The sequence below is a fragment of the Gymnodraco acuticeps genome, unplaced genomic scaffold (assembly GCF_902827175.1).
Source record: "Gymnodraco acuticeps unplaced genomic scaffold, fGymAcu1.1, whole genome shotgun sequence".
NCBI classification, from domain to species: Eukaryota; Metazoa; Chordata; class Actinopteri; order Perciformes; family Bathydraconidae; genus Gymnodraco; species Gymnodraco acuticeps.
In genome coordinates this window covers 1706279-1722121 of record NW_022991632.1, presented here as the reverse complement: position 1 = coordinate 1722121, position 15843 = coordinate 1706279, and the positions used below count along the sequence as shown (strand labels likewise).

Sequence of the window (15843 nt, the reverse complement as noted above, 5' to 3'; positions counted from 1 at the left end):
TAGAAAAGTTGCACATTTTTTACTGCCATTGTTCATTAGGTCTGAGTCTACATGCAGGAGGAAGAAATACCACTGTCTGTGTTACGATGTGTGAAGCAGGTAGGACCCAAATGCAGATTAACGTGACAATTCCTTTATTTCAAGGCTATACTAACAAAGACAGAACACAACACTCACCGAGGACAAGCCAAATCACAAGACGAACCGACAAAGACAGACAGAAAAACCAGAACTTAAATACACACAAGACTAATCACAGAAACAAGACACAGGTGAGGAGGGAGGAGAAAACACAGGGACACCAGGTGAACACAATCGGGTAAATTAGACACACCAGGGAAACTAACGACCGGGAACCACAGACAGATTTAAACAAAACACAACGCAGACAGAAACAGGCAAGACAGAAGGTGAAGACCTTTCAACATAAAACATGAAACAAGACGAGACAAAATACAGGCAGATCGTGACGTCTGTTCATGAAAAAGGACTTGCAACACCAATGCAAGTTAAATGTAGAGGTTTTAATCTTTGAAGTGTTTAATTACTTTTTACATTGTTATCATATTTCTATTTCTAGAATACACTAAGTTTGTAAAAGATAACAATTATCCTAAATTACAATGTTCATACATTCATTACGGTGGTGCATCACTAGTAAATTAATACAAATACTGGAATCACATATAAAGTTATGTTGTATTGAAAGTGCTATTGCCAGAACAAAAATCCTGCTATGGACATTTGAACAGTGATTATTATTTGAATTTCATCGATAAAGTCACATTGTTGAGGTTTTGACATCGTTTTGTGTCTCCCCCGTGTCCATTCAAGTTGTCCATAAAGTAATCTGGTGATGACAGTGTTGATTAGATAATGCCTCTAAAAAGACTGTGTTTTGTGTTTGTGGCTCTTTTCCTTTTGAAAAGACAACAATGATTCAACTCAGAAGGACTTTGTTTAATAGGTCTGATTATGTTAGTTTGTGTGTGTGACAAAAGACATCTTATATTATTATATTATTATTATAATATATAATATATTAGAGGTTTTCTGTTGGAGGTTTTCAGGACAGATTTTGATATTAATCAAAATATGTGTCATTGTACTGAACAACATGACCTTATCAGGATTTATAAAACCAAAAGGGATCAGTTCCACTTTGAGTATGACCATTCATACAAATTGATTCAGATCCTACTGGAATTTGAAATGTATAAAAAAAACAAAATATAACCTGAAAATGTATTTTTTGTAATCTCACCTACATGAAAAGAAACTGAAAGATATCTTTGGTGTGCAACAATCTCTGTGGTAAGATGTTCTGTGAAAATGCAGTTTGCTACTGTGCGTGATAATGTCAGCTCACTTGTTTCCCCTATAAAGTAAAAAGGAACGACATAGAGTATTTGAGGTCTTTCTGCAGAGAGGCATTGATTGTGGAGATGCCTCAGCATTGATGCATTTGTATGAGTCATGCTATATGACAAGATAAAGGAGGACACATTATTACACTGGCACTCTACCATTCCCGCAACACCTTTATATTGTAACTTCAGTGTATTGTGTGAACGCTAAAGCATTTGATTTTCACAAGAACTGTATTGGACTTTGTTTCAGTCAGAACAAAGATTGAAAACAGAAACGAAATATTCCACCCAGACCTAAAATCACACAACAAAACAAATCATAACATATGCATCAAACGAAAAAAACAAACAAAGCACCAGAAACATTCATAAATGTTAAACGAGTCGTGTCCCTGCCTCGTTCCTCTAGCTGTTTAAACTTCTCCGTCTCGCTTTTTCCTTCACATAACTCTCATCTTCAGATATCACACATCATAACTCAAATCCATTTCATCTCAACTAATGCATCAGCGCCTATCTCGCTCACAGAGAAAGCAATTCAGCACCAATGCATATATTTTGGTGCATGCCTGACCAAAAACTAATCAAATATCAAGCAGTTTGTGTGTCTGTGAGCATCTGGTAATCTCACTCTGGTTTCCAGCACACATGTACATTTTTTAAATATTTAATTTCCAGGCTGAAGAGCTGACTTCCTCTTCCCGTCAGAAAACATTACACACAACTGTCACCTTCTGATTACTTTCTCAGACTTTAACAATGTGAAATGTGTTCTATATGCACACATACAAACAAACGGGCGGCTCCCACATGATTATGATATAACATGAAAACAATAATGAATGAATGAATGTACAAACGACCTGCTGCAGGGCCTTCTGTACAGGATGTGCCAGCAGTCAGTATTGAATGGAGATGAATAGCTGTGTGTCACAGCGGGGGAAGCGAACAGTGACAGGATTTATCTAGTGTTCACACAGACTGATTGTTTTACTTTCACAACACTTTATTGTTTACAATGAAACTGGATTGTTTTGTTAGTCAAGCTGAAATGAAGAGTTTTATTGAAGCTGAATGCTACAGAAATTAGACTGTTGTTATTAGATCAGAGCTGCTGGATTATTGAATGATTTGCTTTATTCACAGTAATTGTTTGAGGACAGGATTTGAGATTATCTCAAAATGTTGTGGTTATTTATTTTAGCGATATCTCAGATGGACTTCAACTTCGTCAATATCGTTAGTAAAGATATTACCTTAGTAATATGGCCTTCACATGTTGAGTTTTTCTTTGTCTTGGAGTTATTTGAAAAAGTTGGTTAGTCAAACATGCTTATAATTGTATCTGGCGTTAAGGCAGAAAAACATAATGTTTAATTCATTTATTCTACTTTTGATCTAGTATCTAAAAGAGTGTTAATGAGACACCACGCTCCAAAGTACCTTGTATTTTCGAACAGCCCCATAAACTCAGTTCTACCGTTGGACAGGCCTAGTGTCGTTCACTGATGTTTATGATACATAATCAATCAGTCTGAGGTTGACCACTCTATATTCATCTTTAACAGTAGGACTAACAGTATTGGTTAGATGCTTTATGCAGTATGTTGGCAGTTTGTAATGAAAAATTATCTTTTGCATGCAATCATTTGTCATATTATAGACCTGAGAATGTGATTAATGTGTGGATGCAGATAGTATACTGTAGGTGTCTGCAGCTGTAGTGCTTGGTGACGAAGAGAAGATACCCACTGAACACTTACTCATATAATCATTTTCATGTCTTGGTATTTTACCAACAATTTAAACAAAACTGAGCTTCAACATTTCGTTATCTAGAGACTGTAAACACTAGCTGTAAAAGCGATTCCAAAAACAAGGTGTTTTTGTTCCAGCTCCTCTTAGGTATCTATGTGATTTGAAGTATCTTATAAACAGCCAGCAGCTGCTGTGTTTCTTCACTGTAGCTGAACTCTGACATCCCAGCTCATGGGGGCAAGAAAAAGGTGAATGTCTCCTTTGAAAAATACATAAAATACCTCCTGAAATCCTCTCATTACAAGTTTGGAGTCGTCTCGCCCAGACTGTGACTCATTGGTAGAGCAATTTGCTACAGTAAATTAACAATCAGGAAATACATATATGTGAGATTAGGATGTCTCATTGCATCCTGAATTCATTTATATCTGGATTTATCAAATCGTTTTTTCATCAATGGTTTTTTCTTGAATTGGCTTTCTTAAATAACATTACGGTGTCGAACAGAGAAATACTGTATGTTCTTCACTTTTGCTACTTAGTGTAGTTGTTTATATGTTGTGTTTTTATATATTCATTTTTTAGAAAAGGTTATGCTATTGAAATCAGACATGCAGAGTGCACTCAGAAAGTAGAAAAGACTAGTCTGTGTAGAGGGAACAGTATGTACCACCACTCAGTATTCAATGTGATATTTCATTTTCCTTTTCAACATAACAAAATATGAAAACAGTGAAGGCTACTGAATATTTTTGAATGCACTATTAAAAAGCAGTTTGTTATTTAAATATCTGTAATAAACCATTTTGAATGGAGCTTGATTTGGATACAAAATAAACATCTTGTAGAAACCAGGGTTTCCCACAAACAGACTATACTTGGGCGGGCCGCCCAGGTATATTAACGGCCGCCCAGGTATATTAACGGCCGCCCAGGTATATTAACGGCCGCCCAGGTATATTAACGGCCGCCCAGGTATATTAACGGCCGCCCAAGTATATTTCGCGACCCATTTAGTTGTTTTTTTTATAATTCTTTTTTTTTTAATTCGTCCGTGACCACGACGCCATCTGCGATCGATTAACTTGTGGACAATGATCCCTCGCTCTACGCCTCCTGTACCCAGTCCCGGACTGGCCATCGGGAGAACCGGGGGGTTTCCCGATGGCCTGGCCTGTTAAGTGGCCTGCCTCACACAGGGTGACTGGCTGTCCACATGATGTGGCCTGCCGACATGGCCACTGTCATACAGATCATAAATCAAAGCCCTTGATTGGTCTCCGTGTGTCATTCAAGCTCGGGATAACCTCAGGTGAGGTAAAGGTTTGGTCACCATTTATGTAAACACGTATTTCCATTTGAGAGGGTAGTGATTAGTAAAATATGCATGAATAAATAAATTACTGAGAGTCACAACATGTCATGTACTGTATGTAGACTTCTCTAGGTATCGGGAAATAAGAATAATGCAATTAGTTATTTTCAGGAAAGCTTGAGGCATCCATAGTTTTATTAAAATGCAGTTTTCAAGGTAATTTAAATCCAATTATAATCTAATTAGGCAGCTAAAAATTACATTTAGAAAGCCCCCCTAAGATTTTAAAAACATAAAAACACTTCAGTATCTAACTAAAAGAACATCACAGATGATGCAGTGTGGTGTTGTATCTGTACTCCCTGTGAGATGTGTTGTCAAGGTTGCTCAACCACAGCACAGCACTCAGCAGTCTGGAAAGCCCTGCTCTGGAAGGTGGTGTGTGACATTTATTGGACGCAGTCAGACTGAACTTGCTCTGTATGACCTTGGGTCCACTTCTCTCAGCACTCACTGTAATATTTCACTTTAATTTATTTGCTTACCTCTTACAGGAGTGCATGAAGAGAGAAAGCCAGACAGCTGCAGCCGCTCATGTTGTTTGGAGTCCTCGTTCTGAAAGGCAGCTGCAGATGTGTCTGTCTGGGATCTTGTGTGCATGGCTGTGATGCTACTGAAATATCCGGACAAAGACAAATGTCACATTTGATTGTTGACAGCAGTGTTTATCAGAGGCCTAATTGTGGTCTAATGGCTTCAGGATTCAGGAAGTGGGATAATGGAGTTGGATACTGGTGATGGATGCACTTCTATCAATCTGCTTTACTGTAGAAAAAGCACTCCCTCTGCCACAGTTTGTGGACTTCACAATGTGTTAATCCATAATGACCAGTCAATGCCATTATCCTCAATCAGCACAGACCTCTAACTCTACACTCAGAGGAAACTCCTACACCACACCCAGTGGACATAAACACCAAGCTTTCTACTGGTCAATTTTCATTTATATACATCTTGTTGTCATGGCCTCAAAACCTCCTCTTTATTTCATGGGCAGTCCTATTAGAGAAGTAACTGTTCATAACTTTCAATTGCTGCAAAAATGTCCAATGCAGCAACTTCCAAAGAACCGTGTGTGTGTGTGTGTGTGTGTGTGTGTGTGTGTGTGTGTGTGTGTGTGTGGTGTGTGTGTGTGTGTGTGTGTGTGTGTGTGTGTGTGTGTGTGTGTGTGTGTGTGTGGTGTGTGTGTTGTAGTGTGTGTGTGTGTGTGGTGTGTGTGTGTGTGTGTGTGTGTGTGTGTGTGTGTGTGTGTGTGTGTGTGTGTGTGTGTGTGTGTGTGTGTGTGTGTGTGTGTGTGTGTGTGTGTGTGTGTGTGTGTGTGTGTGTGTGTGTGTGTGTGTGTGTGTGTGTGTGTGTGTGTGTGTGTGTGTGTGTGTGTGTGTGTGTGTGTGTGTGTGTGTGTGTGTGACCAGAATATGTACCTTATCGTGGACCAGCACCAATGTATGTGTTTAATGCAGGGGCCTATAAGGGCTCAGTTTGATTATCTCTCTTAAATCTCTCCGAACAGTATCCTCTTAGTGTGTAGCTGACAATATCAAGTATACTATTCTGTCCTCTGTCTCAAGTATTTTTGACATTACTGATCAGCTTTCATTTTAACCAAACCCTACTTTTTTTATTCATGCTTTATGCTGGTAATTGCAACCTAAGGTACACGTTTTTTATGTTTTACAACCATTTTCTGGCCTGAACGGGCTGATTATTATCATGAGAAACAGGTTGGCCATGTCTATATGGCCAAACCTAGTTATTTATGTATTATCACAAACTTCTACATCATCCACAACAAATCAGAAAATCCTCACAAATGGTCATTTGGAACTACATATTGTTTGTTATACAATCTTTATTCACAAATCACGACAAACACTTATAAATGCAGGATGTCAGAAAATGTACTTCAGTGTTACCCCCACCGCCTCATAAACCAAATCTACGCACTTTATGTGGCATATATATATTCATGTCCGTACTCCACTGTGTGTCATTGCAATTGTCTTCATCTTCTACTGTATGTATGTGTCTGCATCATTTTGTTTGTTTGTGCGCCTAGTGGTGCATCTACCTCTCGTGCCTGTGTGTTTTGGCATTGTAAGGATCAGATTATTCCAAATCTCACTCATCTCGCGTCATAACCTGCTTTATCTACTCGCTCTGCCTTTTTAATTTGTTTTGTCTCTGAAATAAAGGCAGATGGCAGCGCTGCCCAAAACAGGGGATAATAATGATGTGGAGACGAGCTGCAGCGGCACTTCCTGCTCAGGCCGGCAGGTTTAGCAGTGCGCTGTGATGGCTGATATTTTGTGAATTAGGGTCTGAGCGGAGGGTTTATCTATTGGGACTATGAGGCAGAAACAGTGTAATCCCAAGCATCATTACATCATAAACAACCCTCCCCTCACCCATCATTCATCCCTATTTCCAAGGTCATTTGGGTAACATCCTGTCTGTACTGATAATTTGAGAGATTGTAGTTCCTGCAGGGATGCATCACGATGAGTGGTGGGATTAATGGATTTCAGATTGATTGGAGATGTCAGTGGTTTACAGAAGATTAAGTAAATGCATCCTGCATCTCAATCTTTTGTTTTCCCATTAGCCAGAACATTGTATTCGCTCTGAAAAATGGATTATAATTTAACATCCGGATCACCAGGCACCACGTGGACCTCTTAACTCGCAACTGGAGAGCAAACTGATCGATTCTCAGCTACAAACAAAGTGAAGCATGCAGGGAATTGAGGCTTCTTAATATTTATGACTATAAAAATAAGTTCAGTTACTCAAGACAACTAAAGCAGATCCTGAATCTGAAATGCAATCAATGAAATTGTATTTATAAAGCCCTATATTGCAAATTACACATTTGTCTCAAGGGGCTTTACAGTGTGTACAGCACATAACACCCTCTGTTAATAGAAATATTATCCAGTTATTTAAGACTTTCAGCTCCACTTATGTGATTCTCCCTCTCTCTTTTCCACCAGTTCGCTACCTACTGAAGAAAAACTTGAGTCCAGACCTCTGCAATGAAGACGGCCTCACCGCTCTGCACCAGGTAACCATGTCCGATTCTTTCTCCTCCGGTTTGTCTTACTATCTGTTTGATTTCTTCAAAATGGTGGCACAGATGGCACCATCTCAACAAAAACAAATATGATGCCTTAGTAGAAACACCATCGGGTGGTTGTAATGTCTACTAACCACCAATGTGACGGTTCGTTCCTGGGCTTCTTATTTCCATATTATGCTGTTCTCGCAAAACAATAACCGTGTAATGTGCTCGTAAAAGTTAGGTCAACTTTATTTCTGAATGATTAGGCAGAGAGCATTTGCAGCATTTAGTACCCTTCTCTCTTCTACCAATATATGATGTCCTTGTATAATTTAAATAAAGGCATTTATTTTAAAATGCTATCACCCTTTTCAGTGAAGCTTTGTGTGCATCATAACACAGTCTACTCTGCCACTTACTGTGACTGGAACATATGCTGGCTTCCCTTGGGCAGAAATAAAATTAATGTTGTCTGTTCTTTTCAGGAAACCTTGTGCATGATGCTTCCCCTTAAATTACATTTCATTTAACTGCCTTTTTAAATCCAATTTACATTAAGTGATAATCTCCTTAGGCAGCTAAACATGGCATTTTAATGTTTGTGAACACAATGTATTATATATTATCACAAAACACCAAAGGATAACATTAAGACACTGCTTTTCCAGGATTATTATTTATATCTCAGGCTCTATTCTAAGTAACTGAATAATTGAAATATGCTATTTGAATAATAAGATTAGGCTTTATGCAGCCTTTTATTAAACATAATTGGTTTCTGTTTGAGTCTGTATATATCGTTAAAATGAATTTACCTATGTGTTTGATGTATTCTTATGTTTATTATTGCCTGGATTTTCTTCTGGAGCACTAACACATGGGACTCTTTTCTGAATCAAGTAACCTTTACCATTTAGTCTTTGTTGAAATATAATTAAATAATTGCACGGTGTGATTAGTTTGCAGCTGTAGGAATTATAGTCCCTTCTGCATAATAGTGTTGAAGCTTTCTGACACTGTAACAAATGCTTTTTACTAGTGAGGAAATTAGTTCAGTATTATGGAAATTAGGCCATTTTGATGCAGGAAACTGATAGGAAGGAGATCAGGCCTATTTTCACTTGCTAATTAAAGCCATTACTAACATGCATAATAGTCAGAGCTTCCACCCCATCCGAATCAATGCTCCACATCACCTCTGACTCCAAACTGCTCAATCGTCTGTGTAAATAATGAATCATTACATCTCGTCTCATTTAATCACAAAGCAGCCTTTTGCGTAGTAAAGTTGTCTTTCATTTCTCTGACTTCTAGCCTTTTGATTGTATTGCAGTGTAGCCAATATGTGTACAAACATTTGATATGTATACATCAAAATAAATATATAAGACTCTAGCTAATTTGAAATAACACTGTACAACCAGTAAACTCAAATCCTTGAAACCCTCTGACAAAGATAGTCTTTGACTCTGTCTGAGCCCACGCTATAAGTAGTCAGTCTTTAGTAGAGAATAGTTTTCAATGAATTCTGGCAAAAAAAATACAACAAGGGTTGCCGTATCATCCATCTAGAGGACATTTGCCTTCAGGAAGAATTTCAACATTTAACAAGGACATTTAACAGTTAAAAGTTCATTCTCAGCTACAAACAAGTGAGGCATGCACTGAAGTTAGGCTTCTTAATATATATTCATCTGTAAAAGGAAATAGTTATTCAAAACAAATAGAGCAGGACCTATATCAATCAATCAATCAATCAATCAATCAATCAATCAATCACATTATTTATAAAGCCCAATATCATAATTACACATTTGTCTCAGAGGGCTTTACAGCATATGACAGTCAAATAAAACAGTTTTCCAGGTATTTTAGACTTTCACCTTCACTAATGTGTTTCTACATCTCTCAGCCTGAAGTGCAGGAGTCCCAAAGACTTTCAATAGTATGAACTATCAGTGCGTTGCAGACCTGCAGCAGCTGATATACTTTGTCTTGTTAATGTGGCAGGACTGGCTGTATTTCTGCCAACTCATTAGTCAGACTCAGGATAGTTTCTTTGGACATATTTAAACGACTGACCATGTTGCACTGCTGTGCAATTCTACTGTACCCTTTAAAAACGTTTCCACTTATCCTTCATTGCTCCACTAATTGATAGCACACATTATCCATGCTGGTTAACCTTTAAGGCTTAAAAAAAGGTCTAGCTGTATGATACAAATGTATAAACTAAAAAAGTTATGAAATAAAATACCAAGATTGGCCTAAACACTATAGACATATCTAAAATATCTGTGTAAAACCAGCACCTACACTCATGTCGATAAAGCAATAGCCAGAAAATATATACAAATGATACAAAAACAGCTGAGGGCAAAAACCCATCCTGTAAACAAAAAAAAGCTTGATCCATTTTGTTTATACTTAGTACACTGAAATTGCTGGACAAAAACTTTAAGAGTAAACCATTTTCTGTCACTCTTACATGGAGGTGTGAATATCTTGATGTTTACTGTGTAGAAAAACACCAAGTTTTCTTAAACCCTGATGTTACACTCCGAGGTCAAATCAAAACAAATCAAAAGCCTTCTTGAAGGCGGGGATGCTCATTTATTACCTCAGTTTCTTCTCCGTTTTTCATCATCTCGTCTCATTGCTCTCCCCGTACATTTCCTATACCTCTGACAGTTTATGTCCTCTCTTTCCGCTGCACAGCCGGCTCTCTTTCCCCCTCGGCTGCTCAAAGCCTAATTCTCTGGCACCTGCTGGGGGGCAGTGAAATGAACAACGGGAAGAGAAAATTGAAGTCCATCAGTCACCACTGGCTGGTGTAGTAAAAGCTGTGGGCTGTTGGCTGCTGAGATACCAGAATGACCTTTCCTTTGAGTTTGTGTGTACCCGATAATCTGTTATTTGGACCGGTCAGCCGGCAAGCCGGTTCAAGATGAGACCTTTTCACTCCTGCTACAAATGCCGCCATTCACACACATGGAAATAGGGACACAATACAGACAGAAATACACATGGAGAATTCATACACACTCACACTCACACACACACACACACACACACACACACACACACACACACACACACACACACACACACACACACACACACACACACACACACACACACACACACACAGATAAATGAAAGGAAGTGGTGGTAATGTTTCTTTAAATGAGATGTCATACCTATCTAAGGCTAGTCTCACCTCTCTGATAAAAGACATTAATCAATAGATGGCTTTCAGGGATGCTGTATGTGCCAGAAAACACACACACACACAAACACACACACACACACACACACACACACACACACACCTATACAGCCTCAGTTCGGATAGAGAATGTATACTTATATATATACTGATTTTATGTCTTATTTTTTACTGATGTAAAGCACTTTGAACTGCAATCCCCTGTATGAAAGGTGCTATATAAATAAAGTTATTATTATTATTATTAATATTATTACTTTTATGCATTAGCTACGCTGCGTGATCACATGATGGGAATATGTAAAGAATGAATTCCAGAACTTTTCTGTTCAGTGACAAAGGTATGCATTCATGTGTGTGTTTGGATGAATGTGTGTAAGACCATCATAAGTACTGTATCAAAAATACAATCGCATCATTCATTTCAATTTCTTAGGGTCTTCTTAGCAAAAAAACAGCATTGAACAGCAAGAAGGTGGAAACAGACTCAGCTTTTGCAGCAGACTAGTGTATGTCACCCGGCTGCTGTGTAAACCTGTTGGATATATTCAAGCACACATTGCTGATAATTGTAAAACATAAATATCTCATTTCTGTTGAACATGCTGTCCTCCAAAATTAGAATTTAATTATTTTTTCCCTGATAAATGTAGTTTTCTTTTAGCTGTAATATTCTAACTGTAAAAATAACAAATCATTATGCACTGCTTTGGCATCTGATAAACTTCAAACTCATCAAGGTTTTACTCAGATCATGTTTTCGAGTTCAATACATGAATCAGATATGGGTTTTTTCATAAGACAGAATGAAAAGATACATTAAGTTTATTTTGATTACATGTTGGACTTTTTTGCAAAATCTAACAACCTACTATCTATTCTACTTCTATGTATCTGAAAGGCGCAGAATACATTAACATCTTGCTGTGCAAGCCCTCCTTAAAAAGATCATTACCTCCACTATCTACCTCCACATACATTGTCATTTCCAATGGCTGTTTCACAATAAAAGCCCCTCGCTGGTTGACAGCTTTTAATGTGAAGCAGCAGGGGAAGTTTGGTTTGTATTTTGAGTAACTGAACATTTAACATTGTAAAACTGCATTTTCTATAAACATCAGCACAGAAACACTGTGAACCAAACACAGATGACCCTGGTTGATCGTAACCTGCTTTATGAGCTGATTAAAATGGGACAATAGGAATAACTGTATAACACTACAGCTACTTTTACCATATTATTCTCATCTGTATTGGCAGTAACTCACACAACACCCCATTGGCTTTTTTAACACTGAGTTATTATTGGTCTGAATACCCATCAAGGTGGAGGGAGATGGTGTCCTTACCAGCAGATCCTCAACCAAACCTGTGTCATGCTGTCTCATCATTAGACTTTCATATTTAAAAACATTTTACTGGAGTTATTCATCCAATCAAATATTTATGTGAAGATGACGGGTAGAGACTCCTGAGATGGGCTTTTAAGTTGTTCTGTAATGAGATCATCTGCAAGATTTCAGAAGTGAAGTTATTAGACAGCCCCCCTGTGTGGTCCCAGACTTTTCATCAGGCATTCAGATCATCGTTACTTCACCCTTTGAGGACTTTAAACTCAGATCCCTAAAATCCGTATAATAATCCTGGAACTGAAATTGTAGTTTAATGTACTTTTTAAAAAAGTTTTTCACATAACACAGACATAGGTGAAGTCTATACCCATCTCACATTCCCATTCCCCAAGCTTTTACTAACATTAACACATATTTAGACAGACAAAGACGGTAATGTACAGACAGGCGGAGATATTGTCCAAAGCCAAATAATTGGACAAACAGATAGAGGAGAAAAGTCAAAACGAGAGTTTTGTAGAGAATAAATTAATGTGTGTAAAAATAAATAAATAAAATAACAGGAGACATGGGGAAAGCAACAGTTTTAGTAAAAAATAATAGTAAATAACAATAAAATAAAATGATAACAATAATAGTAAATATTAAATAATCAATGATAATTATAATAATCAGTAAATATATAATTGATTGGTGATTCATGCGTAATGAATGTGGGGATATGAAGTGAACGGAGAGGTTATGAAATGAGTGAGCAGCTCCTCAGCCCAGAACCTATCTTTGGTTTTCTTAAAGTCTCAGCTGCTTATCACTGACACTCACAGACTGGATTCAGTTCATGTAGCGTTTAGATCCAATTCAACAGCTGAAGTTTCTGCACACTGGCCCCCTTCCCTTTTCAAGATTTGCATAAGTCCTGTGATGTCTGGGAACATTTGAAACCCTTTTATCTTTTAACCTCCTGCAGTCTCAGCCACCTGGTCTTGCCCACTTAACCGCTCAGTATTCCAGATTCAGTGCCAGCTCCAACACAAACTGCCCTCGTGGCACTTGCCCTGACTAAAATGTCAGCCGTTCAGCCACAGTCTCAGCTTAGTTTGCTTGTGATGTTACTCCTCGGCTCAGAACTCAGCCCACAGACCGATCCCAGCAAGACTGTTGCTGTTGTTTTCCAACCACATAATCTGAGCCTTTGTCAGAGCCACACTCCCATCCTTGTGTGAATAGTTTTGATGAAAGATACATTATTTCCAAGAAGCATGGAGGCTGGTGGGATTTTAGGGGAAGTCTGTGAGTTTAGTCTTGGGCCTAGTTAGCTTGTGGGTGCAAGTTTGAAAATGTAAGAGATTAGTTTAATCAGCTAGCTGCAGGTGGGTTGAAGTATGTGGGGTTTATTCAGAAGGTTGTTGGGAGATTAGCCTAGTTGCTGGCTGCTGTGTGTAGGTTGAAGTCTCCTGGGTTTTTCTGATGACATCTGTCATGCCACCGCTGCAGGCTGGAGCTTAAGATGCGAGCTAATCCATCAGTGCATCGGATGTCTTTGACAAGCTTGTATGTCTCTTAGGAGTCTTGTTCTTGTCAGTTTTATGAGGCTGCTCATTCCCCCTGAATTATATCTCCAAGCTTGCCAATTACCCCAGCAGAAAATGAAATCCATATCTTGCTCTCTGAATTACCATATCCGTGTTACAAGAGGGAGAATGTTCCCATACATGCTAACACACTGACTGAAAGTAAAATAATGAAATGTGTAACTTCTTTATTCTTCCGCTGTCTTATGGCTGCTCTTTTGATATCACTGACACCGGAAGTAGTTCACACAAATAAACCACCACCACTTCTGCTTTAGGGAGTTTCAGAGGAAAGTCTTATAGACTGTTTCTGGTAAATTCTGACTCGCCTTCCTTAGAAAAGGATCACTGTGTCTGGGACCAGACTGCAGCATTTATGTTTCTTTATTCATGTTCAGTGATGCCAGATTGCTTTTAGCTCTCTTTTCTCCTCATATACAATCTTTTATCATCCTTCACTTAAAGAAGATAAGGGCCGGTTTATCGTAGGCATACCATATAAAGCAGAAGCTCAAGTAGAGAAGAAACATACACTAATTGAAGTAGTATTAGGATATTATATAATCAGTTTGTTTTTATTGGTCAAAAACCAACTGGTTGTACCAGTCTAAGTAAGGCTGTAGTGAAAGCAAAAACATTTTTAAAAGGTAGAAAAACGATATTATTCTTTCTTTTTTTATTATCAATACAATATAAAATTACAGCTCCATTGCTGAATATGAAATGTCTTTAAGTTATCAGTTTGGTTTAACTTTCATAATAAAAAAAAATGCAGGCTCAGGAGGAAACATACCGTTCTCATGTGAACACTTTGGTCAAAAAAAGGCCTTAGATGCGCAAATCTAACAACATGCGTTTCACTTTGGCTCACACAGGATGTTTGTCTTGTCAGTAGTGTTTCCAGTCAGTCTTTGTGTCTTCTATGAATTTCACCTCTCGTCTGCCTGTCTGCTATCTGTCCTCTGCATCTGTGAAGTAATTTCATTTCCTCTCTTGCGTTATATGAATTGATGTACTCCCCCCAAACGCCTGTCGGAGGCGCCTTATCTGAGTAACCTTGGCATTCTGAGCAACGAAGAATAAACACAACTCATTTTGTCCTTACATCATTGTGCTCTTATTTTTTGACTGTGGTTAAGGCCCTCAGAATAATATTTGCTTCAGGTGGTAGGCAGGCAGAGACAGTGATGAGACTGAGACTGAGAAGACAGATGGAGGTTTTCTTTTAAGGCCAGCAGGGAGGCACACATTAACAAAGGTGACGCTCTCAACCATTGAATCATCTCAGTCACATCTGCTCACCTTTCACACAATATCAGCTCTAGTGCTCAGTATTTGCTGGCTCAATGAAATCAAACAGTCAAAACGCATTACTACAAAGACATCTATTGGCGGGGAAGTAACATTACCACTTTTAACTGTTAATTGACTTGGTCCATACAGTAGATTACACTGCATCAGATCAAGCGCTTACTAAACTAAAAGACAGCTACTAGGGGGTGATTGAGATGTTTTGACTTTGCTTTTGGTGAAGTTTAAGCTAGATAGTTGAAGCCTCTTGAAAAACGTCAAGTTTAGAAGAATATCGTACAACAGAGAGCACATGGTCAAGTTAATAATGCTTTCAGTGAATAAGAGCTTTATTTCGAGTCTTATTTTCATCAAAGTCTTATACAATTTGATATATGTATTTTGCTTCTAGGGCACTGTACTAGTAAATGTACGGCTGTGTAATTGTTCTGTTAAATGCAGTTCGTCGTTTTCTACTCATACATTTGTCTGACATTGGTCTGTTTAGGTGCTGTTAGTTTAAATGATGTCCAAAGGGTGCTCGTTTGAACTTCCCAAAGCAGATTTCCTCTGTCTCTTGATATCCCTTTCTTCTTCCTGGCATTTCCACCCTGTTGCTCTTGTTATATTCGTTCTTGTTGCTCTCTTGCTGAATTACTGTGACTAGCTCTCGCTCCTTCTCTCAAACACTACAATCCTCTAGAGACGGCACTTCAGATCATCCTCTATGTAAATCCATGAAAGAAAGGCGGTCTTCTCTGCACACCTCCACTGCTCAAGGTTTCTCTGGTGAGCGTGTGTAATGAGGTAGAATATTTAGAGCGTATGGGGAGAGGTGAA

The 15843-nt window shown here is 38.3% G+C and overlaps 1 protein-coding gene across 4 annotated transcripts in view; it reads left to right on the top strand.

Moving 5' to 3' along the window:
* The window catches only part of ppp1r16b (protein phosphatase 1, regulatory subunit 16B), a 104011-nt gene that overhangs the window by 67299 nt on the left and 20869 nt on the right, over positions 1-15843 (top strand). For all 4 annotated transcript variants that reach the window (XM_034198342.1, XM_034198344.1, XM_034198343.1 and 1 more), the window contains one exon: positions 7494-7564. In XM_034198342.1, coding sequence (XP_034054233.1) covers positions 7494-7564 — 71 coding nt within the window. The remainder of the gene's footprint in view (positions 1-7493; positions 7565-15843) is intronic.